At 38.8% G+C, this 13,356-nt stretch overlaps 1 protein-coding gene and 1 long non-coding RNA gene across 3 annotated transcripts in view; one reads left to right on the top strand and one right to left on the bottom strand.

The window, feature by feature from the left end:
• The window catches only part of col14a1b (collagen, type XIV, alpha 1b), a 219,327-nt gene that overhangs the window by 27,778 nt on the left and 178,193 nt on the right, over positions 1-13,356 (bottom strand). For both annotated transcript variants that reach the window (XM_079654484.1, XM_079654485.1), the window contains exons 34-37: positions 12,947-13,105; positions 9,883-9,960; positions 9,306-9,392; positions 8,024-8,077 (exon numbers count right to left, since the gene is read on the bottom strand). In XM_079654484.1, coding sequence (XP_079510610.1) covers positions 8,024-8,077; positions 9,306-9,392; positions 9,883-9,960; positions 12,947-13,105 — 378 coding nt within the window. The remainder of the gene's footprint in view (positions 1-8,023; positions 8,078-9,305; positions 9,393-9,882; positions 9,961-12,946; positions 13,106-13,356) is intronic.
• Positions 1,598-7,557, top strand: LOC307021947. The gene is made up of 2 exons (XR_013803276.1): positions 1,598-2,224; positions 2,865-7,557. It is a non-coding gene; the product is annotated as an uncharacterized lncRNA (long non-coding RNA).

Here is a 13,356-nt window from a genome sequence, read left to right as displayed (position 1 = left end):
ACAGTTGCCCCCACAATAGAAAATGGATGACTACAAACAGTTAAGCATTGCTGTGAATCCTAAAGATGGATCTGTGAGAAAACAGATCTCCTTTGTGATGTAATGGGTTGAATATTCCCAAAGACCTTTGGTGCTCTCCTTCCCTTTTCCAATAATTATCCCTGTCCATGCTTTACAAACGGTATAATAAAAGCAAATAGGAGAGAATGAATGGTATTGAATCACTCAGAAGGGAAAAATGTGAAAAGTACCAAAAGTCCTAAATAACACTAGAAAAGATCAGCAGTTTTCCAAAAATAAAAGGTTTCACTGTGGTGCATGAAAGTGCTTGGTCAATTTTAAGGCAATCGACCCATACATTGTAAGTGTTTGGTCTTTTGCAGCAATGCAAACATTAAGGTGTCACCACACAATAACAGGAACAACCTGTAGTAATCTGCAACTGCAACACTGGATGCCGCCAAATCCTAAACACTGCCCCTTTCACTACAGAAACTAGTTTGTTTTATTCGTTACCCGAATGAATAGATCTCATCATGAGCTTGGGTCTCTAGCTAGAATATGATTAAGCCATAAAGATGAAACATTACTTTTTTACGTTTGTTTTTCAGACTTTACACATATGTTTACAGATGAAAGGCTTAACTTGCACTTTACAGTGTAGTTTATCAGCTTGTCATCTTGTCAATAATATTAATGATAATTGTCTTCAATGCAGCTGCGATCTGATTACTCCTCCTTTTATCTGTAACCTGTTGTAATAATCAAATTGTCAAATTTGAACTCTGTTACACATGACCACATTGTCAGAAACAGTTTAAATTGAGTTACCAGAAATAACTTTGTTAGTAGCATTTTGCTGTTTTGACCAACATGTTAACTCACTTTGTGTTGTGTGTGTCTCTCTTTCAACCAAGTTGTGAATTGTAGTGGGCACCTTGCATTGCACCTCTCACCTTTATTTATACGAAGTAAAACAAATGTAATACAAATTGTAATGATTATATTAATATATTAAAGACTTTTAAATGTTACGACTATGTATTCATAGTTTTAATCTACTCGCTGAATATAAAAAAATCACCAAACTGGTGTGACAAGATAGTTAAATAATATTAAGTTTGTTTGTGTGTTTGTGTGCATGTGCTTGAGTGTGTGTGTGTGTGTGAGAGAGAGAGAGAGAGAGAGAGAGAGAGAGAGAGAGAGAGAGAGAGAGAGAGAGAGAGAGAGTGCCAGGCAGGACTTCCTTTTTGTTCTTTGCTGATGCAAGAATAATTAAACAGGCAGCAGCAGCAGCACCAGTACGGTATACTACGTCAATTAGTGTATATATACCATAGTTAGTACTGCATACACATTCAGGCAGCATAGTAAGCGATCTAAAACAGCACAGTAAGAAAAGTGCATCAAATCCAGTCTCAGGATGTCAGATATTTATGCCAAACCTGATTTATCAAAGAAGGTGATATTCACCAGAAAGTTGCAGGGGGACAATGGACAGTGGGAGGAAAGGGAGGTGGATATCTACGAGAGTGCAGACGCTGTTGGAGAGGATCACCCTGATCATCAGTCACAACAGGTGGTAAGTGAGAAATTATGAAAAATCAAAGCTATAAATAATCATTGTCTTTTTGTGGATGTCCCTCTAACTCATGTTGGATTGCATGGTGTGTCAGGGGTATGATCTCCGGAATAATTTATTTTAAAATAAACCCCTTAAATGATGGAGGAGTGTGGTTAGCTATGACATAGTTTATACAGTAGAAACTGTATACAGTATAAACACATATATCTTAGATTATTCAAAGTACCCCCCTTTTGCCTTGATGACAGCTTTGCACACTCTTGGCTTCTCTCAGTCAGCTTCATGAGGTCGTCACCTGGAATGGTTTTCCAAACGTCCCTGCGTTTGACAGGGACGCCAAGAGATCCTGACATAACCTTTAGAGGCCGCTACAAACCAACCTGAGACCAAAGAACGCATACCGAAGGCGAGTGGCAATAACTGTCCTTACCAGCAGGCAGCGGTAGTGTGTATTCGTCATTCAAAAGAGGCAACAGCCTATCAGAGTGATTCCTTTGGCCGACTTTCCGACACATTTCAACATGTTGAATCGGCCGCGGAAAATGTGTCGTAAAGCAACGACGGTGCGGGACACACCAACCTGAGTAGCGCGCCGCGAATGCCCGACTGCCTCTGACGGCCTCTGACTCCCAAAATCGGGTAGGTGTGTCAGGGCCTTAAAGCATAATAAAGACAATATACAGAGAGCATAATGTTTTTAATGCAAAGCAGTCTTGCATCGTATGCTTTTTTTTCTAAAAACAATGACGATATGAGACAGGCAAGAGTTAACCACAACAGTAATGTTTTAGGGTGGACAGAATGGGCCATAATATTTCCATATTGTCTGTCTGTATTAAAAAATAAAACTTCTGCCAACTGTACAGAGTCATACGGCAAAGACAAACAGATGAACATCGGCTGCTTCCATCGGTGCACGCCATTTCATTTGACTATGTGCCAATTAGGGAGATAAAGGCTAACATCGGTCTGTGCTGATGCAGGCCTGAGGCATCCCTATTCCAAGTTGATGTCTACATAAGTAGAATCAATCTTTTTTATCACCAGGCAGGCGGACTAATGGAAAACAGTTACCCAGCAAGGAACAAGATACAAACAACCAGCTGCTTGCTTATCTGATACATCATAAGTTCAACATAGAGTAGTTTACAACGTAGAGCAATTGACAATGACAATTTAAGGTATAATGGAATATAACGTTATGAAGCTTTTTAGGCTTCTTTTAACATGCTTTTGACAATGTTTTTCTGAATTTTCCCCATTTAAAACAATCCTTCAGCTGTCAAGAGAAGTCCGTTTGAAAAAACTCCAGTGATTCTGGGAGTGCTGTATCTTCTGATATTGTCTGGGATCTACATGCGCTGTGAGGCTCTGCTTTATATTCTTTAACAAGATATTTGAATGTACTTTGTTCCCTGGCAGTCTGGCGATTTTCTGAGCTTGTTAACCTGCTTGGTGTTTACGTGTCCCAAAGTGTGCAAAATGCACAGGTGGGAGGATAGCGCATTTTGGTAGAAAGGGAGAATCATGTCATTATTTATTTCAACAAAAAATACATTAAAAAAGTTAGAGGATAGCACATTTCTCAACCAATACCAATGTCAAGAACAACAATTTGGCCAATGCAGCTATTTATTAATTCATATGATTTATTCCCTTTTATTCCAGGGGAACACATTGATGTGTATTATGTCTAAATATGTGGTCTCTAAGCAATTCATCACAGCAACTTTGAATGAGCACTATATGTCAACTTTACAAAAGCTTATTCAGCCTGCTATGCAATCTCATTACTTCAAAGTTAGGGTATATCCCCCTAAGTCAGTGTTGTAGTAGTTCTTCAAAATGACAAACGGCCTTCAGATTTGTCCTACTTTAATAAATACAAATATGCAGCTATGGAGACGTTAAGAGTACAAAGTCAGACGGCAAAGCAAAACAGACACAGACATTGGTGCACGTCATTTTATTTGTCGATCTGCTAATTAGAGAACAAAGGGCATAGGGAACAACATCTGCCGATGCTGATGCATCCCTAATCAAAGCTGATGTCAATACAAAAGTAGAATCAATCTTTTTTTCATCACCGGACAGGCTAATGGAAAACGGGAGTGGATTTGACTTGACAAACATTGCTTCAAATGTGTGTGGTTTTACATTGATAATCTGCTTTTTCTTGTGTTTGTGCTCCCTCCAGATATTTTTATTAAGTTGGAAAAACTAAACTTGTAGACAGAAAGGGACCAGCTCAAAGTCAGACTGAACGAAACACAAACCAGAAACATGGAGCTCAAAATAAGTCTGAACGAAACCCTCATTCAGATGATAGACTTTCCAATGTTTGATCTAATATGATTTGATACATTTTCCATGGCTACCATAATTTACACTAAAATATATAGCTTGTGATAACCCTATCATACACTTTGTGTTAATGTAGTTTATATGATGTAATGCTTTGCATTTTGTGTGTCCTACTAAAGCAGGGGTGTCAAACTCAAGGCCCAGGGGGCCAAATCCGGCCCGCGACTTCATTTTATGTGGCCCCACAAGAGCTTGCAAAGAATACAATATGTTTATTATACGGTTACATGCTACTTTACAGAAGCACGTTGCCCATAAACGACATATCCCACAATGCATCTGAAATTTGAATTTTTCTCAGAATTTGAATTTTTTTCTTCAAATATGCATTTTTTTCTCAGAATTAGCCTTTTTCCTCATAGATTTTTTTTCAAAATGTTTCACAATGTGGCTTTTCTTTTAAAATCATATTTTGACATTCTTACTGAAGACACCCCTGTACTAAAGAGTTCTTAAACGCAAGTCAAAGAGCAAACAACTATGCCTGGGTGATAAATCAATATCATCTAAACCAGTGGTTCTCAACTGGTGGGTCGCGGACCCGTTTCGAGTGGGTCGCGTATTTGTGAGTGAAGAAAAAAAAATTGGACATTTTTTTTTGGGGGGGGGGGGGAAGTCAAACCTTTATTTTGTTGCCCGAAGTCAACATCCACAGGTACAATTTCAGAAAAAAATGAACACATAATGAAATATGACCCCTGGTTTAATGATTGACAGGTCACAGAACAATGCGAGCTATCTACCCTTACCCACAATTTAAAGTAAGTCACACAGACTATCTCCTCTTTACTCTTCTCGCAGCAAGATGTCAGAACAAAGTGAAAAACAAACAATGGCATAAAATATTATTAATATGTCGGGTAGTAATAGACTTATTTATTTTCTTCTCAGAGTGTACCATAATGCATAGTTTATGTTAGTATTTCTACAAATCTCCTTGGGGAGAATCCCCCCAGACCCCCCCGGCTGGGGTTGGGTTTTCAGCATGTGTGCTTTTTTATATAGTTCAGCTTTGATTCCATCATCTCATTAAACCTTTAAAAGCATACTTTAGTTCTTTGAAGGGATATAAGGGATAATATGCACTGTACTTCACTTGTATTAATATTGTATGCTGAAAAGCGTACGTATATATTACAGCACGTTTTTTTGTTGGATAGATTTGAGTGCTTCAAAATGTTGGGTCGCGATGTATTGGCCAAGTAAAAAGTGGGTCCCGAGGCCTGACCAGTTGAGAACCACTGATCTAAACCATTATTAAATCGACCTTCTGGTATCATTTGGGATTAAAGCTGTTTTAGATCTGACAGGCTGCAGAACAGTGGCAGTTTCCTTTTCTTCTGTTTTTCTTTCTAATGCTCAGTGAAACAAAGCTTCCTAATGTTAAGGCATCATTCCAAATGTTTGATAATTCCTAATTGTAAATTATCTTTAATGGACCCGCACTCTTTAACTACTACTAATCACATTCAAAATGAATGAATATTCGCAAGTTTATCAGTTTCAACATTACATATCTTGTCTTTTTTTGTGAATTCAATTGAATCAAAGAGAGAATGTGCAAATCATTGTATTCCTTTTTTCATTTACAATTTTCACAACGTCCCAATTTCATTGGAATAGGGGTTTGTATTTCAGAAATACTTTAAAGCAGGACTATTACTACTGTTAGGCGGTTTTTATGTGGTTGTTGTTAAACATTTGAAAAATGTCAGTTGAAGATAATTACACAACTGTGAGTTACAGGATGAAATAAACGAGATGACGCACATGAAAGGCCTATCAGCAAACGATACATGTGCTACTCTTCGGACACCGAATCACACAATATGTTTGGTGCTCAGGGAAACTTGTTTGAAGGAAGGTAGAGAACATTATCAGAAGAGAGGAATGTATCTAAAGGGTATTAGCAGCATAGGGCAACAGATGTGTAAGAGTCAAAATGTACAAAGATGAAATATTTGTAATATTAAGTTGGTGCATGTTGAAAAAAAGGGAACAAGGAGCTCAATGTTGCTTCCTTGCTACACCAATGGCAATGGGATTAAAAGGCTAAACCAAAATTACAATCCATTAGATTAGTCTTGTTTCTAGGAGTCAGAAAAAACGTACAAACAAGGCAGAAGTGACATTATAAAAGTGTTCAAATTGGCAAGAAGGAAAAAAATAGCCTTTGGAAAACTTCCTGCCAAACAAGATGTTGCATAGTAACCAAACATCAAGAGTCCTGAGACCTTGGAACATTTACAAAAAAGAAGGGGGTTAAATAAAGGAGCAACTTATAACATTTGTTTTCAGAAATGTGCATTGAGGTTTTATTGCTCTGGCTTACAAAGCCCTTAATGGGCAGGCGCCATCTTACCTTAAAGAACTCATTATACCCTACTGTACTACTAGGGCATTGCGTTCCAAGAATGCAGGGTTGTTGGTTGTTCCTAGAGTCTCTAAAAGTACAATGGGAGCCAGAGCCTTTTCTTATCAAGCTCCACATTTGTGGAATCAGCTTCCAGTTTCTGTTCGGGCGGCAGACACCCTATCCGTTTTTAAGAGTGCGCTTAAGACCTTCCTTTTTGATAAAGCTTATAGTTAGGGCTGATTAGATTCAGCCCCTAGTTTTGCTGATATAGGCTTAGTTTGTCAGGGGACATCTTACTTCTTCCTTCTCTCTGTCTATACCTGTGTACTCTCATGTTCCGATTAACCCAGCTTCCCCAAATGTCTTTATTTTTGGTGTCTATATACGCCGGGATCCGGAGTCATGGATGATCCTGCGGTCCTGTGTCATGGATCGCGAGTCCTGGATCTTGAGTCGTGGCTGTGGTCCTGGATCATAAGTCCTGGATGGATATCCTCGTGGATTCCTCTTCCTATTATAGACACATGCATTTCCAAATATTTGGACTACCTATGTTGCAAATGTATTATCTTTTCAATTTATACACGGCATCTATTGCACGTCTGTCCGTCCTGGGAGAGGGATCCCTCCTCTGTTGCTCTCCCTGAGGTTTCTCCCTTTTTTCCCTTTAAACTGTGGGTTTTCTCTGGAAGTTTTTCCTTGTACGATGTGAGGGTCTAAGGACAGAGGGTGTCATATTGTCATACTGGTATTCTGTACAAACTGTGAAGTCCACTGAGACAAATGTAACATTTGTGATATTGGGCTATATAAATAAACATTGATTGATTGATTGATTATTCCATTATCAGTCAGGTTGATGTGTTTATGGAACATTGGGTTGTCTGTATTATGTGTTGGGTTGGGTTCCATTGAAAATGTTTTTAGATGTGATTGCATGATCTAGTTATCTTAGGGGACCTTTTTCTCCAGTGTTTGATGGCACAAATGGCTTGAAATAAAAAAGGTAGTTGTATGCTTTTTAAATATGTGTTATGTGTTTATAAATATATGTTATTATGAAAAATAAATACACAAGAAAATAGGTACTTACCTTTTCTGCTTTGAAGAAATGTCTGCTCCTGTGTTTAAGTTGCTGTATTGTAAGAACTGTTGTGCATTCTGAAATGTGTTGTTGTAAACTACAATAAATACACTTTCTTGTGAATCAAATAAAGAAATATGATATGTGAAATATAAGATAAATGAGAAATGAATTATTGTATTTTTGTTGCTTTTTGTATGATTATGCAAGTGTAATTGATTTGAGTGGGTGTGAGAACCCCAAGTGGGATTCTTTAGGGCTGCTGACTCCTAATAGAATAATTGGTTATTCTGGTCTTGTTCGACTATAAAAGAGCTTGATACCCACTGCAGGGCTGAACATGACAACTGGCCTCTCATAGGGATTCTCAAAACAGTGCATGAGCTTGATAACAAAGCTAATCACAACACAGCACTTTGTTTTGACCCACAACGAGAAGCAACACAGTGAGAGTTTAAAACATTTTGTTCAGCATCTGCAGAAACTTTTCAAAAGCGTTCAGAAAGCTCACCGCTTGTACTTCCTGTACAGCAGTGGCCTTTCACACTTCTGCTGCTGTTTCTCAGAACGAGAGTGAAAAAACACTGTGTGTCAGAAGTCTTAACTTTGTATCAGTAAAACCAACGAAACTCACCACGGGGCCTGGCTCTCCGCGGTCACCTCGGGCTCCTCTGATCCCAGGGCCTCCCTTTAGAAGCACAAGAAGAACAATTAGAGGTGCACAATTACCACGTGCAGATCAACAGAGTCTCAATCCTGTGTGTACAGAAACCCACAAAGCCGACCACCTGAGACACAAGACACACAGTCAAACTGAATAGTAAAGGTCAAATAAGTATTCAGATCCTTAAATTAGGTAGAAGTACTTTTACCACAATGTAAAAATACTTGTTTACAAGTAAAAGTCCTGCATTTCAAATGTTACTAAAGTAACATTGACAAAGTAGAATCAGCAAAATGCTGTAAAAGTGTTAAAATTAAAAGTTCCCAATGCAGCCAAATCTGAAAACAATGAAAAAAAACACAAAAAAACAAAATTATTCAAAAGTGGAAAACAACTTGTTGTTTCATGTTCATGAATGATTTTTTATTTTTCAATCTCAAACTAGAGGGATCAACTAAGCAGTTCTTGAACAGACCAATAGCTAGTTTAATTTTAATCAAAGTATCATATTTTGTAATGCTAAAATTCATATTTGTAAAGTTTTAAGTAGCATCAAAATAAAATACTAGTACTGTAGCTACAGTACAGTACAAGTTCTTAAAATGTACTACTGCTTACTACTAAAGTATATGTACTTAGTTACATTCCAATATTGACCCAATCATGCAGACCTGAGAGATGTCAACATTTTGGGTTTTATCTAATTTCACTTTAGCAGCCTTCACTCATGTGCCTGACCATGAAACATTGAATCCATCTAATGAACAAATTGCTTTTCTTTTGACTCATTTGACAATAGCCATATGGCATATTAGCATGAATGATCATTTTCAAACTATTCACAATATCACTGAAAACACATTTACATGATCATGGTTTGATTTCATTTTTTTAAGGTATTTTTGGGCCAGAGAGCCGTTATTGGAGAACGTAGAGTGAACGAGGGAGACAGAGGGGAGGACAGCAGTCACTGCATGAGGACCACCAGCTCTAACCACAGAGCCATCCGGCGGCCCATGGTTTGATTTCTTTGAACACGATAAATAATTCTTTGTTAAGTTCTTAGGAAACTGTTAGTGAACCCTTCTAATTGCATTTCTGTAGCCCTATAATACTCCAATGAGATGTTTAGTACATGTTTAGCCTCTAGGTGCAATGCGGACATTACACTAGTCCTTATTGTGATTTGGATAACATTCCAATTCATTCTACAGCCCTTGCAGAATCACTGTTAGATGTTCGTGTGGCTCACTGGGGGTCCAGTAGGGCCGGGGGGGCCTTTGCTGTCCTGGGTGCAGGTGCAGGCTTTGGGCATGGCGGGGCAGTCCACCTCCTTTCTCTGGATGATGACAGCATGGTGAGGGAACACACAGAAGAAAGAGAAATGGCAATGAAAAGGATTGAATAAAGCCAGGGACTGAATCCTACCTAGTGTCACTACAGTGTGTTTCAGGGCTCCAGAAATGGAAATATCTGTGAGGTTTTTTTCCGTATAAGATTTAATTTCCAACCGATACAATGTTCCCAGGGAGGAAATTATAAGATTTGATGTATATATTATTTAAAATGTGTGTGACTTGTCTACACAGTCAACTATTCTTAATAACTCAATGTAAGATCATTATCATTAAACGTTTACAGTACTCCTTAACTGCATTCAAGTAAAAAATGCTGTGAAAAGAGCTTTTTGTATAAAAATAAAACTTTTAATCTGAACTTATTTCTGTTTCACATAATGCAGTGCGTTTTCCTCAGCTGTGAACACGTATTCTGTGTGCAGACCCACGAGGGTAATGGAGTAAAGAGAGGAAATTGAACTTTGACCTCACCAGACCAGGAAGTTCGCAGCACTTGTCTCTGCCGGCCCAGGAGGTGCTGCAGACAATGTCGAAGAGCTGCAGCTGGAACTGCACACAAACAAAACACAAACCACCAAGACAATTACTTGTTATAATAATATACATTTTATTCTCAGAACCCTTTTATTATCTCCTTATTCCTTGTGTCTTTTAAACTGATCAAACATAATATTATGTTGCTGCATGTTTCCAAAAAGGTATTTCCATCTGATCTGGGGGGAATGTATTGTTTTAATTTAAGGGATATATTTGTTCTACTGATTATATAGCCCTCATTTGTTCTATTTTCACATAAAAAGTCGAATAGATTGTTCAGTCATCTAATTTAAATTTAAAAAATGTTTTGACCTGTGCTGGACTATGGTGATTTGATCTATATGAATACACCTGCCCATTGCCTGAACAACTTAGATGCCGCCTATCACAGCGCACTGAGATTTGTCACAAATTGTAAAGCACTTACTCATCACTGTACCCTATATGCCAAGGCAGGATTGCCATCACTCACTGTAAAGAGGCTCAGTCATTGGTACACGTTTATTTATAAAGCTTTGTTGGGTAAACTCCCATATTATATCTGCTCTCTAATAACACAGAGAGTTGCAAGCAGCTATTGTCTGAGATCTCATGATATAGTCTTGTTAGATGTGCCAAGAGCAAAGACTGTCTTAGGTAAGACAGCTTTTATGTGCGCAGCTCCACTTGCTTGGAACAATCTACAGCAAGAATTAAAACTGAGCAATCTCATTCCTCTGCATGTTTTTAAAGCTAGGCTAAATGAAATGCTCGTTGATACTATGGGCACTTGTCAATGTCTATAACTATGTAAATGTATCCTGTAAATATAATGTCGGATGTCCTTTATTGTTTTATATTTCATTTGGAACCTATATGCTGCAGGTCTCCCTTGAAAAAGAGATCTATGATCTCAATGGGACTAATCTGATTAAATAAAGGTTTGAAATTAAATGATAAAGGCACAGAGTTCAGCGTAAAAAACCTGCTGTGCCTTGAAAGTAATAGATTACTGCCCCCTGCACCTAGAATCATTCCAAACCGACTCAAAGTGCAGTAAAGTTTGAATAAAGTCAAACATAATGTTGCACCGTACATGCATTCTATAACTTCCTCTGTGTAACCCACAGCAGGGAGACTAGACGCCAAATTCTAAAACTAAATGTGATGGGAATCAAAAGGGGGATTTTAAACAAAACGTGATCATCTGAAGTGTTATGGTTATGTCTCATGGCAGGATTAACATCTGAAATGATCCGTGCAAATGTCCCGGGGTAATGTACTGCTGTGCTAGGAACCCTTTGAATCATAATCCTGCTCTAATGCCTCACAAACATGACCTTAGTTTGACTGCTTTCTTTGATCCGTTTGGCTAATAAGGTGTGGTGAATTGTCAGGTACAAAATTAGACTATTAGTCACCACCACCCTGACTCGTGGGGTTTAAACACAGTGGGAGATTAGAGGATATTTAGCCGTGGAACATCACATTTGTCACAAGAAGTCGATAGACAAACAACTAAATAAGTTACAAAATGACACATTTCTGTTTTTCTTTCTTTTGACCCCCAATCATAATGACTCAGAGCTTGCATTTTTCCTTTTCAACTAATTACCCATCGCTGTTCAAACAGTCGCAGCAACCTCTCAGAGCCATCACCTCATTCTACTGTCTTAAATGAACACTGCAATTATTGGGCCACCTCCTGCCATCCAACGGCATGGCAGAGTATATCATCACTAAGCCAGAACATACATTGCAGGCACACACGCATTTGCAGCAACTAAATAATATTTGTATGGACCGATTAAGTGAAATTGGACAATCTCTCACAGCACACTGGTGTCCCGAGGCACAGTAGTTGAAATCACTGGATTAAAGGACTCATCTTTCATTATGTAAATACTCAAAAACCAAAATTGAAAGAAGAACACATTCTGAGGAGGCCAAAACACAGCGAGGAGCTACACTGTGCCTTCCTCCCTGGTTCCATCCTAAATAACCTTGCTGTTCTGTGTAGCTGCATTACTAATGCACCTACAAAGTGTACAAACAATTCAAAGAAATGATTAGCAGCAGGATATAAACCTCTCAAATGAAGGTGGCTTGCCTCACATTAACGGTCCATTTTTGTCTTTAAAGAATGCACATGGTTTGGGGACTGTGACCGGTGGAGAAGAAATGACACCGTTGGAGATGATGTGACACACACGTGGAATTCTTCAGCTTCAGAGCACAATCAATGTCAAGGGTTTTCTCTTCAAAGGGAGATCAAACCAATCAGACACAAAGTCTGCCTCTCTGCTCTTCCTCGAGGAGAGGGGCAGACATTGATTTGTTTGCATTCATGAAGCTGCTCAAGGAAACAGCTTTGATAGAAAAAGAATGAGATGAAACCACTCGCAACAGCACAAGATCAATGCAGTGAGCTACATTTACAGCAGGTTTCTAATGTCGTACAGAAGATGACCACTGGCAAGTTTTCTGTGAATATCACTGTTGTCGTGACGATCAGTAGGAGTGTGTTTTATCAGTTATCAGTTCAGGGACCTTTTTGGTGAGCTTACTCTGCTGATTAATCATTAACAAGCCGACCTATTAAGATGCTTTTGATAGCCTTTCTTTCGTACAGACATTGATTTCTGTTCTTTTCACTTTTTAATACAAATCTACTTGGTTGGTGCTGATCATCCTGCGTTTACAAGTTTCTAAATTGTATTTATATTTATGAACCATCCGAAATCTCACAATGACCATAACGTGTTTTTACCATTTATCCTCGTTTACATTGAAATGGGCCTTTGCAAAAATCTAACTGACTTTGATAGGGTGGATCAAAGTTAAGGAATTCAAGTATTTTTGATATCCTAATTCCGAGGAGGTCCAATGGAGAGAGTAAACAAACAAATTGAAGATGATCATGTGAATTGGGTCGGATAGTTTTGAAAAGAAGCCCTTCTCACAGGGAACACTAAGTAACTTGACTATCATTTGGGTTAGGTGTGTGTGTCGTGCTCACCGGTGCAGAGTTGTCCTTGTTCCCTCGGGAGCGAACCATCCTGCCCAGAACCTCCAGCCCGTCGACGGTGATGTTCCCCGCCGCGTTGATGTTCTTCTCAGCCACCATGCTGCAGTCGATCACCACTTTGGCGCTCGTCTTGCCGATGGCAATGTGAAGCTGCGTGAGAGAGGACACGTTCACTCAAACACTACTGTAGGCTTTCTTTAGTGATGAATGTTATAGGGATTTATCAAACTTAGTATCCTTTAACCACACTTGTGTAAACTCTGTGAGTGTTGTCACCCCGCAGTGAACCTCCCCCAAGGCCTTGCGCTACCTCAGTGAATCTTTCTAAATGCAATTCTGTTTTTTCATCTGGGACGGAGGATTTGGTAACCTTCCGTTTGTGAATGTGATAACACGATGTG

Source organism: Notothenia rossii, assembly GCF_949606895.1.
Source record: "Notothenia rossii genome assembly, chromosome: 10".
Classification (NCBI taxonomy): Eukaryota; Metazoa; Chordata; class Actinopteri; order Perciformes; family Nototheniidae; genus Notothenia; species Notothenia rossii.
Note: the sequence above shows the minus strand (reverse complement) of the source record. Positions and strands in the feature narration are given on the sequence as shown.